The following is a 17,513-nucleotide window of genomic DNA, read 5'->3' as shown; positions in this document are numbered from 1 at the left end:
AGATGTTTCTCTGTCTGTGTGGATGGAAACGTCAGTAACAAAGGAAAGGGCCTGAAGATGTTTCTCTCTCTGTGTGGATGGAAACGTCAGTAACAAAGGAAAGGGCCTGAAGATGTTTCTCTCTCTGTGTGGATGGAAACGTCAGTAACAAAGGAAAGGGCCTGAAGATGTTTCTCTCTCTGTGTGGATGGAAACGTCAGTAACAAAGGAAAGGGCCTGAAGATGTTTCTCTGTCTGTGTGGATGGAAACGTCAGTAACAAAGGAAAGGGCCTGAAGATGTTTCTCTGTCTGTGTGGAGGGAAACGTCAGTAACAAAGGAAAGGGGCTGAAGATGTTTCTCTGTCTGTGTGGATGGAAACGTCAGTAACAAAGGAAAGGGCCTGAAGATGTTTCTCTCTCTGTGTGGATGGAAACGTCAGTAACAAAGGAAAGGGCCTGAAGATGTTTCTCTCTCTGTGTGGATGGAAACGTCAGTAACAAAGGAAAGGGCCTGAAGATGTTTCTCTCTCTGTGTGGATGGAAACGTCAGTAACAAAGGAAAGGGCCTGAAGATGTTTCTCTCTCTGTGTGGATGGAAACGTCAGTAACAAAGGAAAGGGCCTGAAGATGTTTCTCTGTCTGTGTGGAGGGAAACGTCAGTAACAAAGGAAGGGGCCTGAAGATGTTTCTCTGTCTGTGTGGAGGGAAACGTCAGTAACAAAGGAAGGGGCCTGAAGACGTTTCTCTGTCTGTGTGGATGGAAACGTCAGTAACAAAGGAAAGGGCCTGAAGATGTTTCTCTCTCTGTGTGGATGGAAACGTCAGTAACAAAGGAAAGGGGCTGAAGATGTTTCTCTGTCTACACTCTCCACTAGACAAACATTTCATCAGAGATGTTAAGTGGGAAATGAACCAACAGAACAAATAATAATACGAGTTGTATTGTTGTTGCCCCAAGGACTTACAGGGCCTTGCAAAAGCATTCAGACCTGTTGGATTTCTTCATATTTTATTGTAATACAAAGTGGGATTAAAATGTATTTAGTTTTTTTTTTTACAATCCACACAAAATACTCTGTAATGTCAAAGTGTAATAAAAATGTATAAAATATATCAATTAAATAACTAAAATACAGTCGTTGCCTAAGTGTTCAGCTCCCTAAGTCAATACGCTAGAAAAACCTTTGGCAGTGATTACAGCTGTGAGTCTTCTTGGGTAAATCTCTAAGAGCTTTACACACCTGGATTGTGCAATATTTGCACGTTATTCTTTTCAAAATTCTTCAGGCTCTGTCAAGATGTTGGGGATCATGGCTAGCCAGCAATTATCAAGCAGATTTAAGTCTTTTCGATGTCAAGCATACCCACACCATGATGCTGCCAACACCATGCTTGAAAATGAAGAGAATCAGTTACTCAGTGTTGTGTTGGATTTGCCCCGAACATACAGCTTTGCATTTAGGCCAAAAAGTGTATTCCTTTGCTGTGTTTTTTTTCTTCTTCCAGTAGTACTTTAGTTGCATACAAGATGCATATTTTGGAGTATTTTTATTCAGTATATTTGTATTCTTTTCAGTCTGTCATTTAGGCCATTTTCGTGGAGTCACTACAATGTTGTTGATCCATCCTCAGTTTTCTCCCGTCACAGACATTGAACTCTGTAGCTCTTTTAAAATGACCAATGACCTCATGATAACATCACCGAGCAGTTTCCTTTCTGTCCTGCAGTTTAGTTCAGAAGGACAACTGTATCTTTGATTTGTCTGGGTGGTTTAATACACAATCCACAGCATCATTATTAACTTGACAATGTTTAAAGAGATATTCAATGTCTGATTTGTTATTGTTACCCATCTACCAATCACTGTCCGTCCTTCTTTATGAGGCTTTTCGAAAAGCTCCCTGGTATTTGTAGTTGAATCTGTGCTTGAAATTCACTACTTGACTGAGTGACCTTACAGATGTTGTATGTATGGTGGACAGAGGAAGGGGTGGTCATAAGAAAATCATATAAACCCCTATTATTTCACACAGACTGAGTCCATGTAACTTATTATGTGTTTGTTAATCCAACTAATTTAGGCTTGATTAAACAAAGAGGATGAATACTTTTTATAACAACTTTACACTGATTATACAAAACAAAACTGGGAGTCAACATGGGCCAGATTTTTCTTCCACTTTGACATTACAGTATTTTTAGTAGATTGTTGACACAAAAGATAATTCAATCAATTTTAATCCCTCTTTGTAACACAATAAAATATGAAGAAATCCAAGGGGTCTCAATAATTTTGCAAGGTCCTGTAAGTGGATGTTTTTTATATGGTTTTGACTAACCTTTTCCCTGGGCTAATTCAACAGGTTTTAACTAACCTCCTCCCCGGGCTAATTCAGCAGGTTTTGACTAACCTCCTCCCTGGGCTAATTCAACAGGTTTTAACTAACCTCTTCCCCGGGCTAATTCAACAGGTTTTGACTAACCTCCTCCCTGGGCTAATTCAACAGGTTTTAACTAACCTCTTCCCCGGGCTAATTCAACAGGTTTTAACTAACCTTTTCCCTGGGCTAATTCAACAGGTTTTAACTAACCTCTTCCCTGGGCTAATTCAACAGGTTTTAACTAACCTCTTCCCCGGGCTAATTCAACAGGTTTTAACTAACCTCCTCCCTGGGCTAATTCAACAGGTTTTAACTAACCTCTTCCCCGGGCTAATTCAACAGGTTTTGACTAACCTCCTCCCTGGGCTAATTCAACAGGTTTTAACAAACCTCGTCCCCCCGGGCCAATTCAGCAGGTTTTGACTAACCTCCTCCCTGGGCTAATTCAACAGGTTTTAACTAACCTCTTCCCCGGGCTAATTCAACAGGTTTTGACTAACCTCCTCCCTGGGCTAATTCAACAGGTTTTAACTAACCTCTTCCCCGGGCTAATTCAACAGGTTTTGACTAACCTCCTCCCTGGGCTAATTCAACAGGTTTTAACAAACCTCGTCCCCCCGGGCCAATTCAGCAGGTTTTGAATAACCTCCTCCCTGGGCTAATTCAACAGGTTTTAACTAACCTCTTCCCCGGGCTAATTCAACAGGTTTTGACTAACCTCCTCCCTGGGCTAATTCATCAGGTTTTAACTAACCTCTTCCCCGGGCTAATTCAACAGGTTTTAACAAACCTCGTCCCCCCGGGCCAATTCAGCAGGTTTTGACTAACCTCCTCCCTGGGCTAATTCAACAGGTTTTAACTAACCTCTTCCCCAGGCCAATTCAGCAGGTTTTGACTAACCTCCTCCCTGGGCTAATTCAACAGGTTTTAACTAACCTCTTCCCCGGGCTAATTCAACAGGTTTTGACTAACCTCCTCCCTGGGCTAATTCAACAGGTTTTAACTAACCTCCTCCCTGGGCCAATTCAGCAGGTTTTGACTAACCTCCTCCCTGGGCTAATTCAACAGGTTTTAACTAACCTCTTCCCCGGGCTAATTCAACAGGTTTTAACTAACCTCGTCCCAGGACTAATTCAACAGGTTTTAACTAACCTCTTCCCCGGGCTAATTCAACAGGTTTTGACTAACCTCCTCCCTGGGCTAATTCAACAGGTTTTAACTAACCTCTTCCCCGGGCTAATTCAACAGGTTTTAACTAACCTTTTCCCTGGGCTAATTCAACAGGTTTTAACTAACCTCTTCCCCGGGCTAATTCAACAGGTTTTGACTAACCTCCTCCCTGGGCTAATTCAACAGGTTTTAACTAACCTCTTCCCCGGGCTAATTCAACAGGTTTTAACTAACCTTTTCCCTGGGCTAATTCAACAGGTTTTAACTAACCTCTTCCCCGGGCTAATTCAACAGGTTTTGACTAACCTCCTCCCTGGGCTAATTCAACAGGTTTTAACAAACCTCGTCCCCCTGGGCCAATTCAGCAGGTTTTGACTAACCTCCTCCCTGGGCTAATTCAACAGGTTTTAACTAACCTCTTCCCCGGGCTAATTCAACAGGTTTTGACTAACCTCCTCCCTGGGCTAATTCAACAGGTTTTAACTAACCTCTTCCCCGGGCTAATTCAACAGGTTTTGACTAACCTCCTCCCTGGGCTAATTCAACAGGTTTTAACTAACCTCCTCCCTGGGCCAATTCAGCAGGTTTTGACTAACCTCCTCCCTGGGCTAATTCAACAGGTTTTAACAAACCTCGTCCCCCCGGGCCAATTCAGCAGGTTTTGACTAACCTCCTCCCTGGGCTAATTCAACAGGTTTTAACTAACCTCTTCCCCAGGCCAATTCAGCAGGTTTTGACTAACCTCCTCCCTGGGCTAATTCAACAGGTTTTAACTAACCTCTTCCCCGGGCTAATTCAACAGGTTTTGACTAACCTCCTCCCTGGGCTAATTCAACAGGTTTTAACTAACCTCCTCCCTGGGCCAATTCAGCAGGTTTTGACTAACCTCCTCCCTGGGCTAATTCAACAGGTTTTAACTAACCTCTTCCCCGGGCTAATTCAACAGGTTTTAACTAACCTCGTCCCAGGACTAATTCAACAGGTTTTAACTAACCTCTTCCCCGGGCTAATTCAACAGGTTTTGACTAACCTCCTCCCTGGGCTAATTCAACAGGTTTTAACTAACCTCTTCCCCGGGCTAATTCAACAGGTTTTAACTAACCTTTTCCCTGGGCTAATTCAACAGGTTTTAACTAACCTCTTCCCCGGGCTAATTCAACAGGTTTTGACTAACCTCCTCCCTGGGCTAATTCAACAGGTTTTAACTAACCTCTTCCCCGGGCTAATTCAACAGGTTTTAACTAACCTTTTCCCTGGGCTAATTCAACAGGTTTTAACTAACCTCTTCCCCGGGCTAATTCAACAGGTTTTGACTAACCTCCTCCCTGGGCTAATTCAACAGGTTTTAACAAACCTCGTCCCCCTGGGCCAATTCAGCAGGTTTTGACTAACCTCCTCCCTGGGCTAATTCAACAGGTTTTAACTAACCTCTTCCCCGGGCTAATTCAACAGGTTTTGACTAACCTCCTCCCTGGGCTAATTCAACAGGTTTTAACTAACCTCTTCCCCGGGCTAATTCAACAGGTTTTGACTAACCTCCTCCCTGGGCTAATTCAACAGGTTTTAACTAACCTCCTCCCTGGGCCAATTCAGCAGGTTTTGACTAACCTCCTCCCTGGGCTAATTCAACAGGTTTTAACTAACCTCTTCCCCGGGCTAATTCAACAGGTTTTAACTAACCTCGTCCCAGGACTAATTCAACAGGTTTTAACTAACCTCTTCCCCGGGCTAATTCAACAGGTTTTGACTAACCTCCTCCCTGGGCTAATTCAACAGGTTTTAACTAACCTCTTCCCCGGGCTAATTCAACAGGTTTTAACTAACCTTTTCCCTGGGCTAATTCAACAGGTTTTAACTAACCTCTTCCCCGGGCTAATTCAACAGGTTTTGACTAACCTCCTCCCTGGGCTAATTCAACAGGTTTTAACTAACCTCTTCCCCGGGCTAATTCAACAGGTTTTAACTAACCTTTTCCCTGGGCTAATTCAACAGGTTTTAACTAACCTCTTCCCCGGGCTAATTCAACAGGTTTTGACTAACCTCCTCCCTGGGCTAATTCAACAGGTTTTAACAAACCTCGTCCCCCTGGGCCAATTCAGCAGGTTTTGACTAACCTCCTCCCTGGGCTAATTCAACAGGTTTTAACTAACCTCTTCCCCGGGCTAATTCAACAGGTTTTGACTAACCTCCTCCCTGGGCTAATTCAACAGGTTTTAACTAACCTCCTCCCTGGGCCAATTCAGCAGGTTTTGACTAACCTCCTCCCTGGGCTAATTCAACAGGTTTTAACAAACCTCGTCCCCCCGGGCCAATTCAGCAGGTTTTGAATAACCTCCTCCCTGGGCTAATTCAACAGGTTTTAACTAACCTCTTCCCCGGGCTAATTCAACAGGTTTTGACTAACCTCCTCCCTGGGCTAATTCATCAGGTTTTAACTAACCTCTTCCCCGGGCTAATTCAACAGGTTTTAACAAACCTCGTCCCCCCGGGCCAATTCAGCAGGTTTTGACTAACCTCCTCCCTGGGCTAATTCAACAGGTTTTAACTAACCTCTTCCCCAGGCCAATTCAGCAGGTTTTGACTAACCTCCTCCCTGGGCTAATTCAACAGGTTTTAACTAACCTCTTCCCCGGGCTAATTCAACAGGTTTTGACTAACCTCCTCCCTGGGCTAATTCAACAGGTTTTAACTAACCTCCTCCCTGGGCCAATTCAGCAGGTTTTGACTAACCTCCTCCCTGGGCTAATTCAACAGGTTTTAACTAACCTCTTCCCCGGGCTAATTCAACAGGTTTTAACTAACCTCGTCCCAGGACTAATTCAACAGGTTTTAACTAACCTCTTCCCCGGGCTAATTCAACAGGTTTTGACTAACCTCCTCCCTGGGCTAATTCAACAGGTTTTAACTAACCTCTTCCCCGGGCTAATTCAACAGGTTTTAACTAACCTTTTCCCTGGGCTAATTCAACAGGTTTTAACTAACCTCTTCCCCGGGCTAATTCAACAGGTTTTGACTAACCTCCTCCCTGGGCTAATTCAACAGGTTTTAACTAACCTCTTCCCCGGGCTAATTCAACAGGTTTTAACTAACCTTTTCCCTGGGCTAATTCAACAGGTTTTAACTAACCTCTTCCCCGGGCTAATTCAACAGGTTTTGACTAACCTCCTCCCTGGGCTAATTCAACAGGTTTTAACAAACCTCGTCCCCCTGGGCCAATTCAGCAGGTTTTGACTAACCTCCTCCCTGGGCTAATTCAACAGGTTTTAACTAACCTCTTCCCCGGGCTAATTCAACAGGTTTTGACTAACCTCCTCCCTGGGCTAATTCAACAGGTTTTAACTAACCTCTTCCCCGGGCTAATTCAACAGGTTTTGACTAACCTCCTCCCTGGGCTAATTCAACAGGTTTTAACTAACCTCCTCCCTGGGCCAATTCAGCAGGTTTTGACTAACCTCCTCCCTGGGCTAATTCAACAGGTTTTAACTAACCTCTTCCCCGGGCTAATTCAACAGGTTTTAACTAACCTCGTCCCAGGACTAATTCAACAGGTTTTAACTAACCTCTTCCCCGGGCTAATTCAACAGGTTTTGACTAACCTCCTCCCTGGGCTAATTCAACAGGTTTTAACTAACCTCTTCCCCGGGCTAATTCAACAGGTTTTAACTAACCTTTTCCCTGGGCTAATTCAACAGGTTTTAACTAACCTCTTCCCCGGGCTAATTCAACAGGTTTTGACTAACCTCCTCCCTGGGCTAATTCAACAGGTTTTAACTAACCTCTTCCCCGGGCTAATTCAACAGGTTTTAACTAACCTTTTCCCTGGGCTAATTCAACAGGTTTTAACTAACCTCTTCCCCGGGCTAATTCAACAGGTTTTGACTAACCTCCTCCCTGGGCTAATTCAACAGGTTTTAACAAACCTCGTCCCCCTGGGCCAATTCAGCAGGTTTTGACTAACCTCCTCCCTGGGCTAATTCAACAGGTTTTAACTAACCTCTTCCCCGGGCTAATTCAACAGGTTTTGACTAACCTCCTCCCTGGGCTAATTCAACAGGTTTTAACTAACCTCTTCCCCGGGCTAATTCAACAGGTTTTGACTAACCTCCTCCCTGGGCTAATTCAACAGGTTTTAACTAACCTCTTCCCCGGGCTAATTCAACAGGTTTTGACTAACCTCCTCCCTGGGCTAATTCAACAGGTTTTAACTAACCTCCTCCCTGGGCCAATTCAGCAGGTTTTGACTAACCTCCTCCCTGGGCTAATTCAACAGGTTTTAACTAACCTCTTCCCCGGGCTAATTCAACAGGTTTTAACTAACCTCGTCCCAGGACTAATTCAACAGGTTTTAACTAACCTCTTCCCCGGGCTAATTCAACAGGTTTTGACTAACCTCCTCCCTGGGCTAATTCAACAGGTTTTAACTAACCTCTTCCCCGGGCTAATTCAACAGGTTTTAACTAACCTTTTCCCTGGGCTAATTCAACAGGTTTTAACTAACCTCTTCCCCGGGCTAATTCAACAGGTTTTGACTAACCTCCTCCCTGGGCTAATTCAACAGGTTTTAACTAACCTCTTCCCCGGGCTAATTCAACAGGTTTTAACTAACCTTTTCCCTGGGCTAATTCAACAGGTTTTAACTAACCTCTTCCCCGGGCTAATTCAACAGGTTTTGACTAACCTCCTCCCTGGGCTAATTCAACAGGTTTTAACAAACCTCGTCCCCCTGGGCCAATTCAGCAGGTTTTGACTAACCTCCTCCCTGGGCTAATTCAACAGGTTTTAACTAACCTCTTCCCCGGGCTAATTCAACAGGTTTTGACTAACCTCCTCCCTGGGCTAATTCAACAGGTTTTAACTAACCTCTTCCCCGGGCTAATTCAACAGGTTTTGACTAACCTCCTCCCTGGGCTAATTCAACAGGTTTTAACAAACCTCGTCCCCCCGGGCCAATTCAGCAGGTTTTGACTAACCTCCTCCCTGGGCTAATTCAACAGGTTTTAACTAACCTCTTCCCCGGGCTAATTCAACAGGTTTTGACTAACCTCCTCCCTGGGCTAATTCAACAGGTTTTAACTAACCTCTTCCCCGGGCTAATTCAACAGGTTTTAACAAACCTCGTCCCCCCGGGCCAATTCAGCAGGTTTTGACTAACCTCCTCCCTGGGCTAATTCAACAGGTTTTAACTAACCTCTTCCCCAGGCCAATTCAGCAGGTTTTGACTAACCTCCTCCCCGGGCTAATTCAACAGGTTTTAACTAACCTCTTCCCCGGGCTAAGTCAACAGGTTTTGACTAACCTCCTCCCTGGGCTAATTCAACAGGTTTTAACTAACCTCTTCCCCGGGCTAATTCAACAGGTTTTAACTAACCTCGTCCCAGGGCTAATTCAACAGGTTTTAACTAACCTCTTCCCCGGGCCAATTCAGCAGGTTTTGACTAACCTCCTCCCTGGGCTAATTCAACAGGTTTTAACTAACCTCTTCCCCGGGCTAATTCAACAGGTTTTGACTAACCTCCTCCCTGGGCTAATTCAACAGGTTTTAACTAACCTCGTCCCCGGGCTAATTCAACAGGTTTTGACTAACCTTTTCCCTGGGCTAATTCAACAGGTTTTAACTAACCTCCTCCCCGGGCTAATTCAACAGGTTTTAACTAACCTCTTCCCCGGGCTAATTCAACAGGTTTTGACTAACCTCCTCCCTGGGCTAATTCAACAGGTTTTAACAAACCTCGTCCCCCCGGGCCAATTCAGCAGGTTTTGACTAACCTCCTCCCTGGGCTAATTCAACAGGTTTTAACTAACCTCTTCCCCGGGCTAATTCAACAGGTTTTAACTAACCTCCTCCCTGGGCTAATTCAACAGGTTTTAACTAACCTCTTCCCCGGGCTAATTCAACAGGTTTTAACTAACCTTTTCCCTGGGCTAATTCAACAGGTTTTAACTAACCTCTTCCCCGGGCTAATTCAACAGGTTTTGACTAACCTCCTCCCTGGGCTAATTCAACAGGTTTTAACAAACCTCGTCCCCCCGGGCCAATTCAGCAGGTTTTGACTAACCTCCTCCCTGGGCTAATTCAACAGGTTTTAACTAACCTCTTCCCCGGGCTAATTCAACAGGTTTTGACTAACCTCCTCCCTGGGCTAATTCAACAGGTTTTAACTAACCTCTTCCCCGGGCTAATTCAACAGGTTTTGACTAACCTCCTCCCTGGGCTAATTCAACAGGTTTTAACAAACCTCGTCCCCCCGGGCCAATTCAGCAGGTTTTGACTAACCTCCTCCCTGGGCTAATTCAACAGGTTTTAACTAACCTCTTCCCCGGGCTAATTCAACAGGTTTTGACTAACCTCCTCCCTGGGCTAATTCAACAGGTTTTAACTAACCTCTTCCCCGGGCTAATTCAACAGGTTTTAACAAACCTCGTCCCCCCGGGCCAATTCTGCAGGTTTTGACTAACCTCCTCCCTGGGCTAATTCAACAGGTTTTAACTAACCTCTTCCCCAGGCCAATTCAGCAGGTTTTGACTAACCTCCTCCCTGGGCTAATTCAACAGGTTTTAACTAACCTCTTCCCCGGGCTAATTCAACAGGTTTTAACTAACCTCCTCCCTGGGCTAATTCAACAGGTTTTAACTAACCTCCTCCCTGGGCTAATTCAACAGGTTTTGACTAACCTCCTCCCTGGGCTAATTCAACAGGTTTTAACTAACCTCGTCCCCGGGCTAATTCAACAGGTTTTGACTAACCTTTTCCCTGGGCTAATTCAACAGGTTTTAACTAACCTCCTCCCCGGGCTAATTCAACAGGTTTTAACTAACCTCTTCCCCGGGCTAATTCAACAGGTTTTGACTAACCTCCTCCCTGGGCTAATTCAACAGGTTTTAACAAACCTCGTCCCCCCGGGCCAATTCAGCAGGTTTTGACTAACTTCATCCTCGAGCTAATTCAACAGGTTTTGACTAACAACGTCCCAGGACTAATTCACAAATGTTTGACTAACCTCCTCCCAGGGCTAATTCATACATTTTTGACTAACAACGTCCCAGGACTAATTAATCAATTTTTGACTAACCTCGTCCCGTGTGCTAATTCATCAGGTTTTTTACTAACCTCACCCCCCCGGGCTAATTCGGCAGGTTTTGACTAATAATGTCCCAAGGCTAATTCAGCAGGTTTTGACTAATAATGTCCCAAGGCTAATTCATCAGGTTTTTTACTAACCTCACCCCCCCGGGCTAATTCAGCAGGTTTTGACTAATAATGTCCCAAGGCTAATTCAACAGGTTTTGACTAATAATGTCCCAGGGCTAATTCAGCAGGCTTTGACTAATAATGTCCCAAGGCTAATTCAACAGGTTTTGACTAATAATGTCCCAAGGCTAATTCAGCAGGTTTTGACTAATAATGTCCCAAGGCTAATTCAGCAGGTTTTTTACTAACCTCACCCCCCCCCCCCCCCCCCAGGCTAATTCAGCAGGTTTTGACTAATAATGTCCCAAGGCTAATTCATCAGGTTTTGACTAATAATGTCCCAGGGCTAATTCAGCAGGTTTTGACTAATAATGTCCCAAGGCTAATTCAGCAGGTTTTGACTAATAATGTCCCAGGGCTAATTCAGCAGGTTTTGACTAATAATGTCCCAAGGCTAATTCATCAGGTTTTGACTAAAAATGTCCCAGGGCTAATTCAGCAGGTTTTGACTAATAATGTCCCAGGGCTAATTCAGCAGGTTTTGACTAATAATGTCCCAGGGCTAATTCAGCAGGTTTTGACTAATAATGTCCCAAGGCTAATTCATCAGGTTTTGACTAAAAATGTCCCAGGGCTAATACAGCAGGTTTTGACTAATAATGTCCCAGGGCTAATTCAGCAGGTTTTGACTAATAATGTCCCAGGGCTAATTCAGCAGGTTTTGACTAATAATGTCCCAAGGCTAATTCATCAGGTTTTTTACTAACCTCACCCCCCCGGGCTAATTCAGCAGGTTTTGACTAATAATGTCCCAAGGCTAATTCAACAGGTTTTGACTAATAATGTCCCAAGGCTAATTCATCAGGTTTTTTACTAACTTCACCCCCCCCCCCCCCCCCCCCGGGCTAATTCAGCAGGTTTTGACTAATAATGTCCCAAGGCTAATTCAACAGGTTTTGACTAATAATGTCCCAAGGCTAATTCATCAGGTTTTTTACTAACCTCACCCCCCCGGGCTAATTCAGCAGGTTTTGACTAATAATGTCCCAAGGCTAATTCAACAGGTTTTGACTAATAATGTCCCAAGGCTAATTCATCAGGTTTTTTACTAACCTCACCCCCCCCCCCCCCCCCCCCCCGGGCTAATTCAGCAGGTTTTGACTAATAATGTCCCAAGGCTAATTCAACAGGTTTTGACTAATAATGTCCCAAGGCTAATTCAACAGGTTTTGACTAATAATGTCCCAGGGCTAATTCAACAGGTTTTGACTAATAATGTCCCAGGGCTAATTCAGCAGGTTTTGACTAATAATGTCCCAAGGCTAATTCATCAGGTTTTGACTAACCTCCTCCCAGGGCTAATTCATCAGGTTTTGACTAACCTCGTCCCAGGGCTAATTCAACAGGTTTTGACTAACCTCCTCCCCGGGCTAATTCAACAGGTTTTGACTAACCTCCTCCCCGGGCTAATTCAACAGGTTTTAACTAACCTCCTCCCCGGGCTAATTCAACAGGTTTTGACTAACCTCGTCCCAGGGCTAATTCAACAGGTTTTAACTAACCTCTTCCCCGGGCTAATTCAACAGGTTTTGACTAACCTCCTCCCCGGGCTAATTCAACAGGTTTTAACAAACCTCGTCCTCCGGCTAATTCAACAGGTTTTAACTAACCTCTTCCCAGGGCTAATTCATCAGGTTTTGACTAACCTCGTCCCAGGGCTAATTCAACAGGTTTTGACTAACAAAATCCCAGGGCTAATTCAACAGGTTTTGACTAACCTCGTCCCCGGGCTAATTCAACAGGTTTTGACTAACCTCGTCCCAGGGCTAATTCATCAGGTTTTGACTAACCTCGTCCCAGGGCTAATTCAACAGGTTTTAACTAACCTCTTCCCCGGGCTAATTCAACAGGTTTTGACTAACCTCGTCCCAGGGCTAATTCAACAGGTTTTAACTAACCTCTTCCCCGGGCTAATTCAACAGGTTTTGACTAACCTCGTCCCCGGGCTAATTCAACAGGTTTTGACTAACCTCCTCCCAGGGCTAATTCAACAGGTTTTGACTAACCTCGTCCCCGGGCTAATTCAACAGGTTTTGACTAACCTCGTCCCAGGGCTAATTCAACAGGTTTTGACTAACCTCGTCCCAGGGCTAATTCAACAGGTTTTAACTAACCTCCTCCCCGGGCTAATTCAACAGGTTTTGACTAACCTCCTTCCCGGGCTAATTCAACAGGTTTTGACTAACCTCGTCCCAGGGCTAATTCAACAGGTTTTGACTAACCTCGTCCCAGGGCTAATTCAAAAGGTTTTGACTAACCTCGTCCCCGTGGGCTAATTCAAAAGGTTTTGACTAACCTCGTCCCAGGGCTAATTCAACAGGTTTTGACTAACCTCGTCCCCGTGGGCTAATTCAAAAGGTTTTGACTAACCTCGTCCCCGTGGGCTTATTCAAAAGGTTTTGACTAACCTCGTCCCAGGGATAATTCAACAGGTTTTGACTAACCTCGTCCCAGGGCTAATTGACCAGGTTTTGACTAACCTCGTCCCAGGGCTAATTCAACAGATAGAGAGTCAGCTGGTGGATGACACTGGGTTTATTACAAAATAACAGTAGAGATTTAGCCTGGGTAGCAGAGACTGATTCTCAAACTAGTATAGATTTATTGTTTGGTCATTTGTAATCTTGACAAATACCCCACTTGAAACAAGGAGGGTAAAGGATAAAAACAGTGAGTGAATATAGGGAAAACCCAGAGTCCCTGTGAACCCCAAAGAATAGAGGTGCCTTGTTGTATTGAAAGGCTGAATGTATGACATCACAGAGAAATCCGGGGTCAAAGTACACTCCCTTTGTCTAATTGGCGGCTTCCTGTCTCAGAGTGTAGGTTTTGGCTCTAACACAAAGTCAGGGGACATTTATCACCCTCTGAATCACACTACTTGCTGAATCACTATTCCTATGAAGCACAATTAAATAAGGGGAGTTTTGGAATATTCCAGGAAACAACATTGAACACAAATACCAAGAATTGTAGACTTAATGGTATCAGTTCATCTAACACCAGCAATGAGAAGCACAACACAATAGTGTGTATTCTGTAGCCAGTGGAAGGCATGTTTCTCTTCTTTGTGACACCAGGCATGCAAAGAACTTTGCCCACCGTCCATCAAGTCCTGCATCCAGCTGATGCTATGGACTTTCATTCAGTCTTTACTAGGTTTAATATCACACCAACATATAGATTTGTTTGCAATAGAACATCATACAGGTATTCCCAGAACTCCAGATGTACCCTCATGAATGGCCAATCAAAACACAGCTAGACTTCACTGACACACCCCAATGACCATAATTTCAGTATGTCTGTGCCCACTCTTTCTCAGTCTGAGTGGTGCTGTTGTGTTGTTATACTGTACCTCACAGGATGTTGTAGTGAGTCCATCTGTGTGTCAACAGTTTAGAAACGCTAGGTGGTCTGTCTGTCCACACTGTGTAGTCTAGCAAGGTGGGGCTTTCCTCCATGATGTGTCATGTGTAATGGATTGGGCTCTGTTGTGTATGTGTGTGTATGTGTGTGTGTGTGTGTGTGTGTGTGTGTGTGTGTGTGTGTGTGTGTGTGTGTGTCTGTCTGTATGTCTGTGTCTGTATGTCTGTGTCTGTATGTCTGTGTCTGTATGTCTGTGTCTGTATGTCTGTGTCTGTATGTCTGTGTCTGTGTCTGTGTCTGTGTCTGTGTGTGTGTGTGTGTGTGTGCGCGTGTGTGCGTGTGTGCGTCTGTGTGTATATAAGCTAATCAAGAAAGGGTAATATGTGTGGCTGGTTTTTGTGGGAGGGTGTTTGACATCACATTGTGTAATGTAGTGGGCATGTGTGTCTTGACTGGCTGACTCACATGGTGGTAATGCTGTGTAATCACCATGGTTACCCAGCTCCTGATCCACCAGCAGCAGACAACGGGACTGCCACTGATTATGGCTCTCTCCTTCGCATGCAACAGAAGGAGACTGAAAACATCCCCTTACAGATGTAGGATCTTAATTTGAGCCAGTTTGTTAGAGCAGGAAAATAATCCTGCAGCAAGAGGAAATGTGAATTATTATGTGGATTTATATAATGGACATTTATTTTATAGGGATTGATACATTTTTCGTAAGGGGAAATCAAGTCTAACATTCTAAAGTCGAAATTACAATTTTTAGAAGCCTTTTTAAACCTCGAACACACTACAAGTTTGTATTTCCTGCTGTGCAGGAAAATTCTCTGCGACAAAAGAGTGATCAGCACTTTGAGATATCAGCTGAAATAAATGTTATTTTATTTTATTTGATCAAATTAAGACCCTACATGTCTGCACTTTGCCCCTCAGGGTTAAGGTGCTTATTATACATTCCACCCTAAGATGAACTGTGATGATGTTGGTAGAGTATGTGTTTACCTTCCACACCTGTAGAAAAAAACTAACTCTGCTTACAGATCATGTTACTCTAATTGTCTTGTTGTGAATGTATGGTACTGTATCTAACTATTTCCTGACAATGGCATTACAGTAGTTGCCATTAATGAAGTAATTTAGATCTTCACACCATTGTAAGTAATTATTTGTAATATGTATGTGTGTGTGTGTGTGTGTGTGTGTGTGTGTGTGTGTGTGTGTGTGTGTGTGTGTGTGTGTGTGTTTCCCCCCAGGTTGCTGGTTGGTTCTCCCTGGAGTGGATACAACCAGGACAGGAAAGGAGACGTCTACAAGTGTGAGATAAGAGGGGCCAGTTCAGGATGTCAGAGACTCAACCTGCAAAGTATGACAGCTCCAGCTATTTTCTATAACCAACTCTTATTCTTTTAGCAATCCTTGTGTGACTCGTGTAGTGTTATCTTGTGTTTTACCATAGCATTCCTTTAAATCTCTTTGAATCCTGTCAAATCTGCCTGTCAGTCAGAATTATGGCCACAGAAGTTAGGATGGGATTTTGTTCAGAGTTGAGAGTTCTCATTGAACTCTGTGCTCATTTTGTTTTTTAATGAATGATAGTAAACGTCTGTAAATACACCATGAGAATGTATTTAATAACACTTTAAAGTGTTTTTCTTATTACAGCATAGTTATTCCTGTAAGTACAGTGTACTAACTGTTCTTCCTCTCCTGTTACAGATTCAGTCAGCATATCAACAGTGAGTAATGTCAATGTCAACATGAGCCTGGGGCTGACCCTAACCCGTACAGCTACAGCAGATACATTTATGGTAAGCAGATTTTACATCACTACTTCTGTACAGTTGTAGAACTACCCTAACCCTAGCTACCCTGACCCAAGCTACCCTAACCCTAGCTACCCTAACCCAAGATATCCTAACCCTAGATACCCTAGCTACCCTAACCCTTGCTACCCTAACCCAAGCTACCATAACCCTAGCTACCCTAACCCTAGCTACCCTAACCCTAGATACCCTAACCCGAGCTACCCTAACCCTAGCTACCCTAACCCAAGATACCCTAACCCTAGATACCCTAGCTACCCTAACCCTTGCTACCCTAACCCGAGCTACCCTAACCCTAGATACCCTAACCCGAGCTACCCTAACCCTAGATACCCTAGCTACCCTAACCCTAGATTCCCTAGATACCCTAGCTACCCTAACCCTAGATACCCTAGCTACCCTAACCTCAGCGACCCTAACCCTAGATACCCTAGATATCCTAGCTACCCTAACCCTAGCTACCCTAACCCTAGATACCCTAACCCTAACCATAGCTACCATAACCCATAGCTACCATAACCCTAGATACCCTAATCCTAGCTACCCTAATCCTAGCTACCCTACCCCTAGATACCCTAACCATAGATACTCTAACCCTAGATACCCTAGCTACCCTAACCCTAACCCTAGCTACCCTAACCCTAGATACCCTAACCCTAGCTAACCTAACTCTAACTATAGCTACCATAACCCATATCTACCATAACCCTAGATACCCTAGAAACCCTAACTACCCTAAACCTAGATACCCTAGATACCTTAACCCTAGATACCCTAGCTACCCTAACCCTAACCATAGCTACCATAACCCATACCTACCATAACCCTAGATACCATAGAAACCCTAACTACCCTAAACCTAGAAACCCTAACCCTAGATACCCTAACCCTAGATACCCTAACCCTAACCCTAGATACCCTAACCCTAGATACCCTAACCCTAGATAACATAACCCTAGATATCCTAACCCTAGCTACCATAACCCTAGCTACCCTAACCCTAAATACCCTAGATACCCTAAGCCTAGATACCCTAAGCCTAGCTAACCTAACCCTAGCTACCATAACCCTAGCTACCCTAACCCTAGATACCCTAGATACCCTAGATACCCTAAGCCTAGATACCCTAAACCTAGCTAACCTAACCCTATCTACCCTAACCCTGGATACCCTAGATATCCTAAGCCTAGCTAACCTAACCCTAGCTACCATACCCCTAGATACCTTAATCCTAGCTACCCTAATCATAGCTACCCTAAACCGTGATATCCTAGCTACCCTAATCCTAGCTACCCTAAACTGAGATACCCTAGATATCCTAAGCCTAGCTAACCTAACCCTAGATACCCTAACCCTAAATAACTTAACCATAACTATCCTAATCCTAGCTACCCTAACCCTAGATACCCTTGTTACCCTAGCTACCCTAACCCTAGATACCCTAAACTGAGATACCCTAGATACCCTAACCCTAGCCTGCACGGTCACAAAGGAAAAATGTATTCATGGTAAGCAGATTTAACCTATATCTGAT

The 17,513-nt window shown here is 44.1% G+C and overlaps 1 protein-coding gene across 1 annotated transcript in view; it reads left to right on the top strand.

Moving 5' to 3' along the window:
* The window catches only part of LOC110537004 (integrin alpha-2), a 48,167-nt gene that overhangs the window by 7,851 nt on the left and 22,803 nt on the right, over positions 1-17,513 (top strand). The window contains exons 3-4 of the mRNA XM_021622700.3: positions 15,410-15,519; positions 15,873-15,964. Of these exons, the coding sequence (XP_021478375.3) occupies positions 15,410-15,519; positions 15,873-15,964 (202 nt within the window). The remainder of the gene's footprint in view (positions 1-15,409; positions 15,520-15,872; positions 15,965-17,513) is intronic.

This window comes from Oncorhynchus mykiss, chromosome 12 (genome assembly GCF_057628025.1).
Source record: "Oncorhynchus mykiss isolate SJ-2025 chromosome 12, ASM5762802v1, whole genome shotgun sequence".
NCBI classification, from domain to species: Eukaryota; Metazoa; Chordata; class Actinopteri; order Salmoniformes; family Salmonidae; genus Oncorhynchus; species Oncorhynchus mykiss.
The sequence above is the reverse complement of the archived record's forward strand: the minus strand, read 5'-3'. Positions and strand labels throughout refer to the sequence as shown.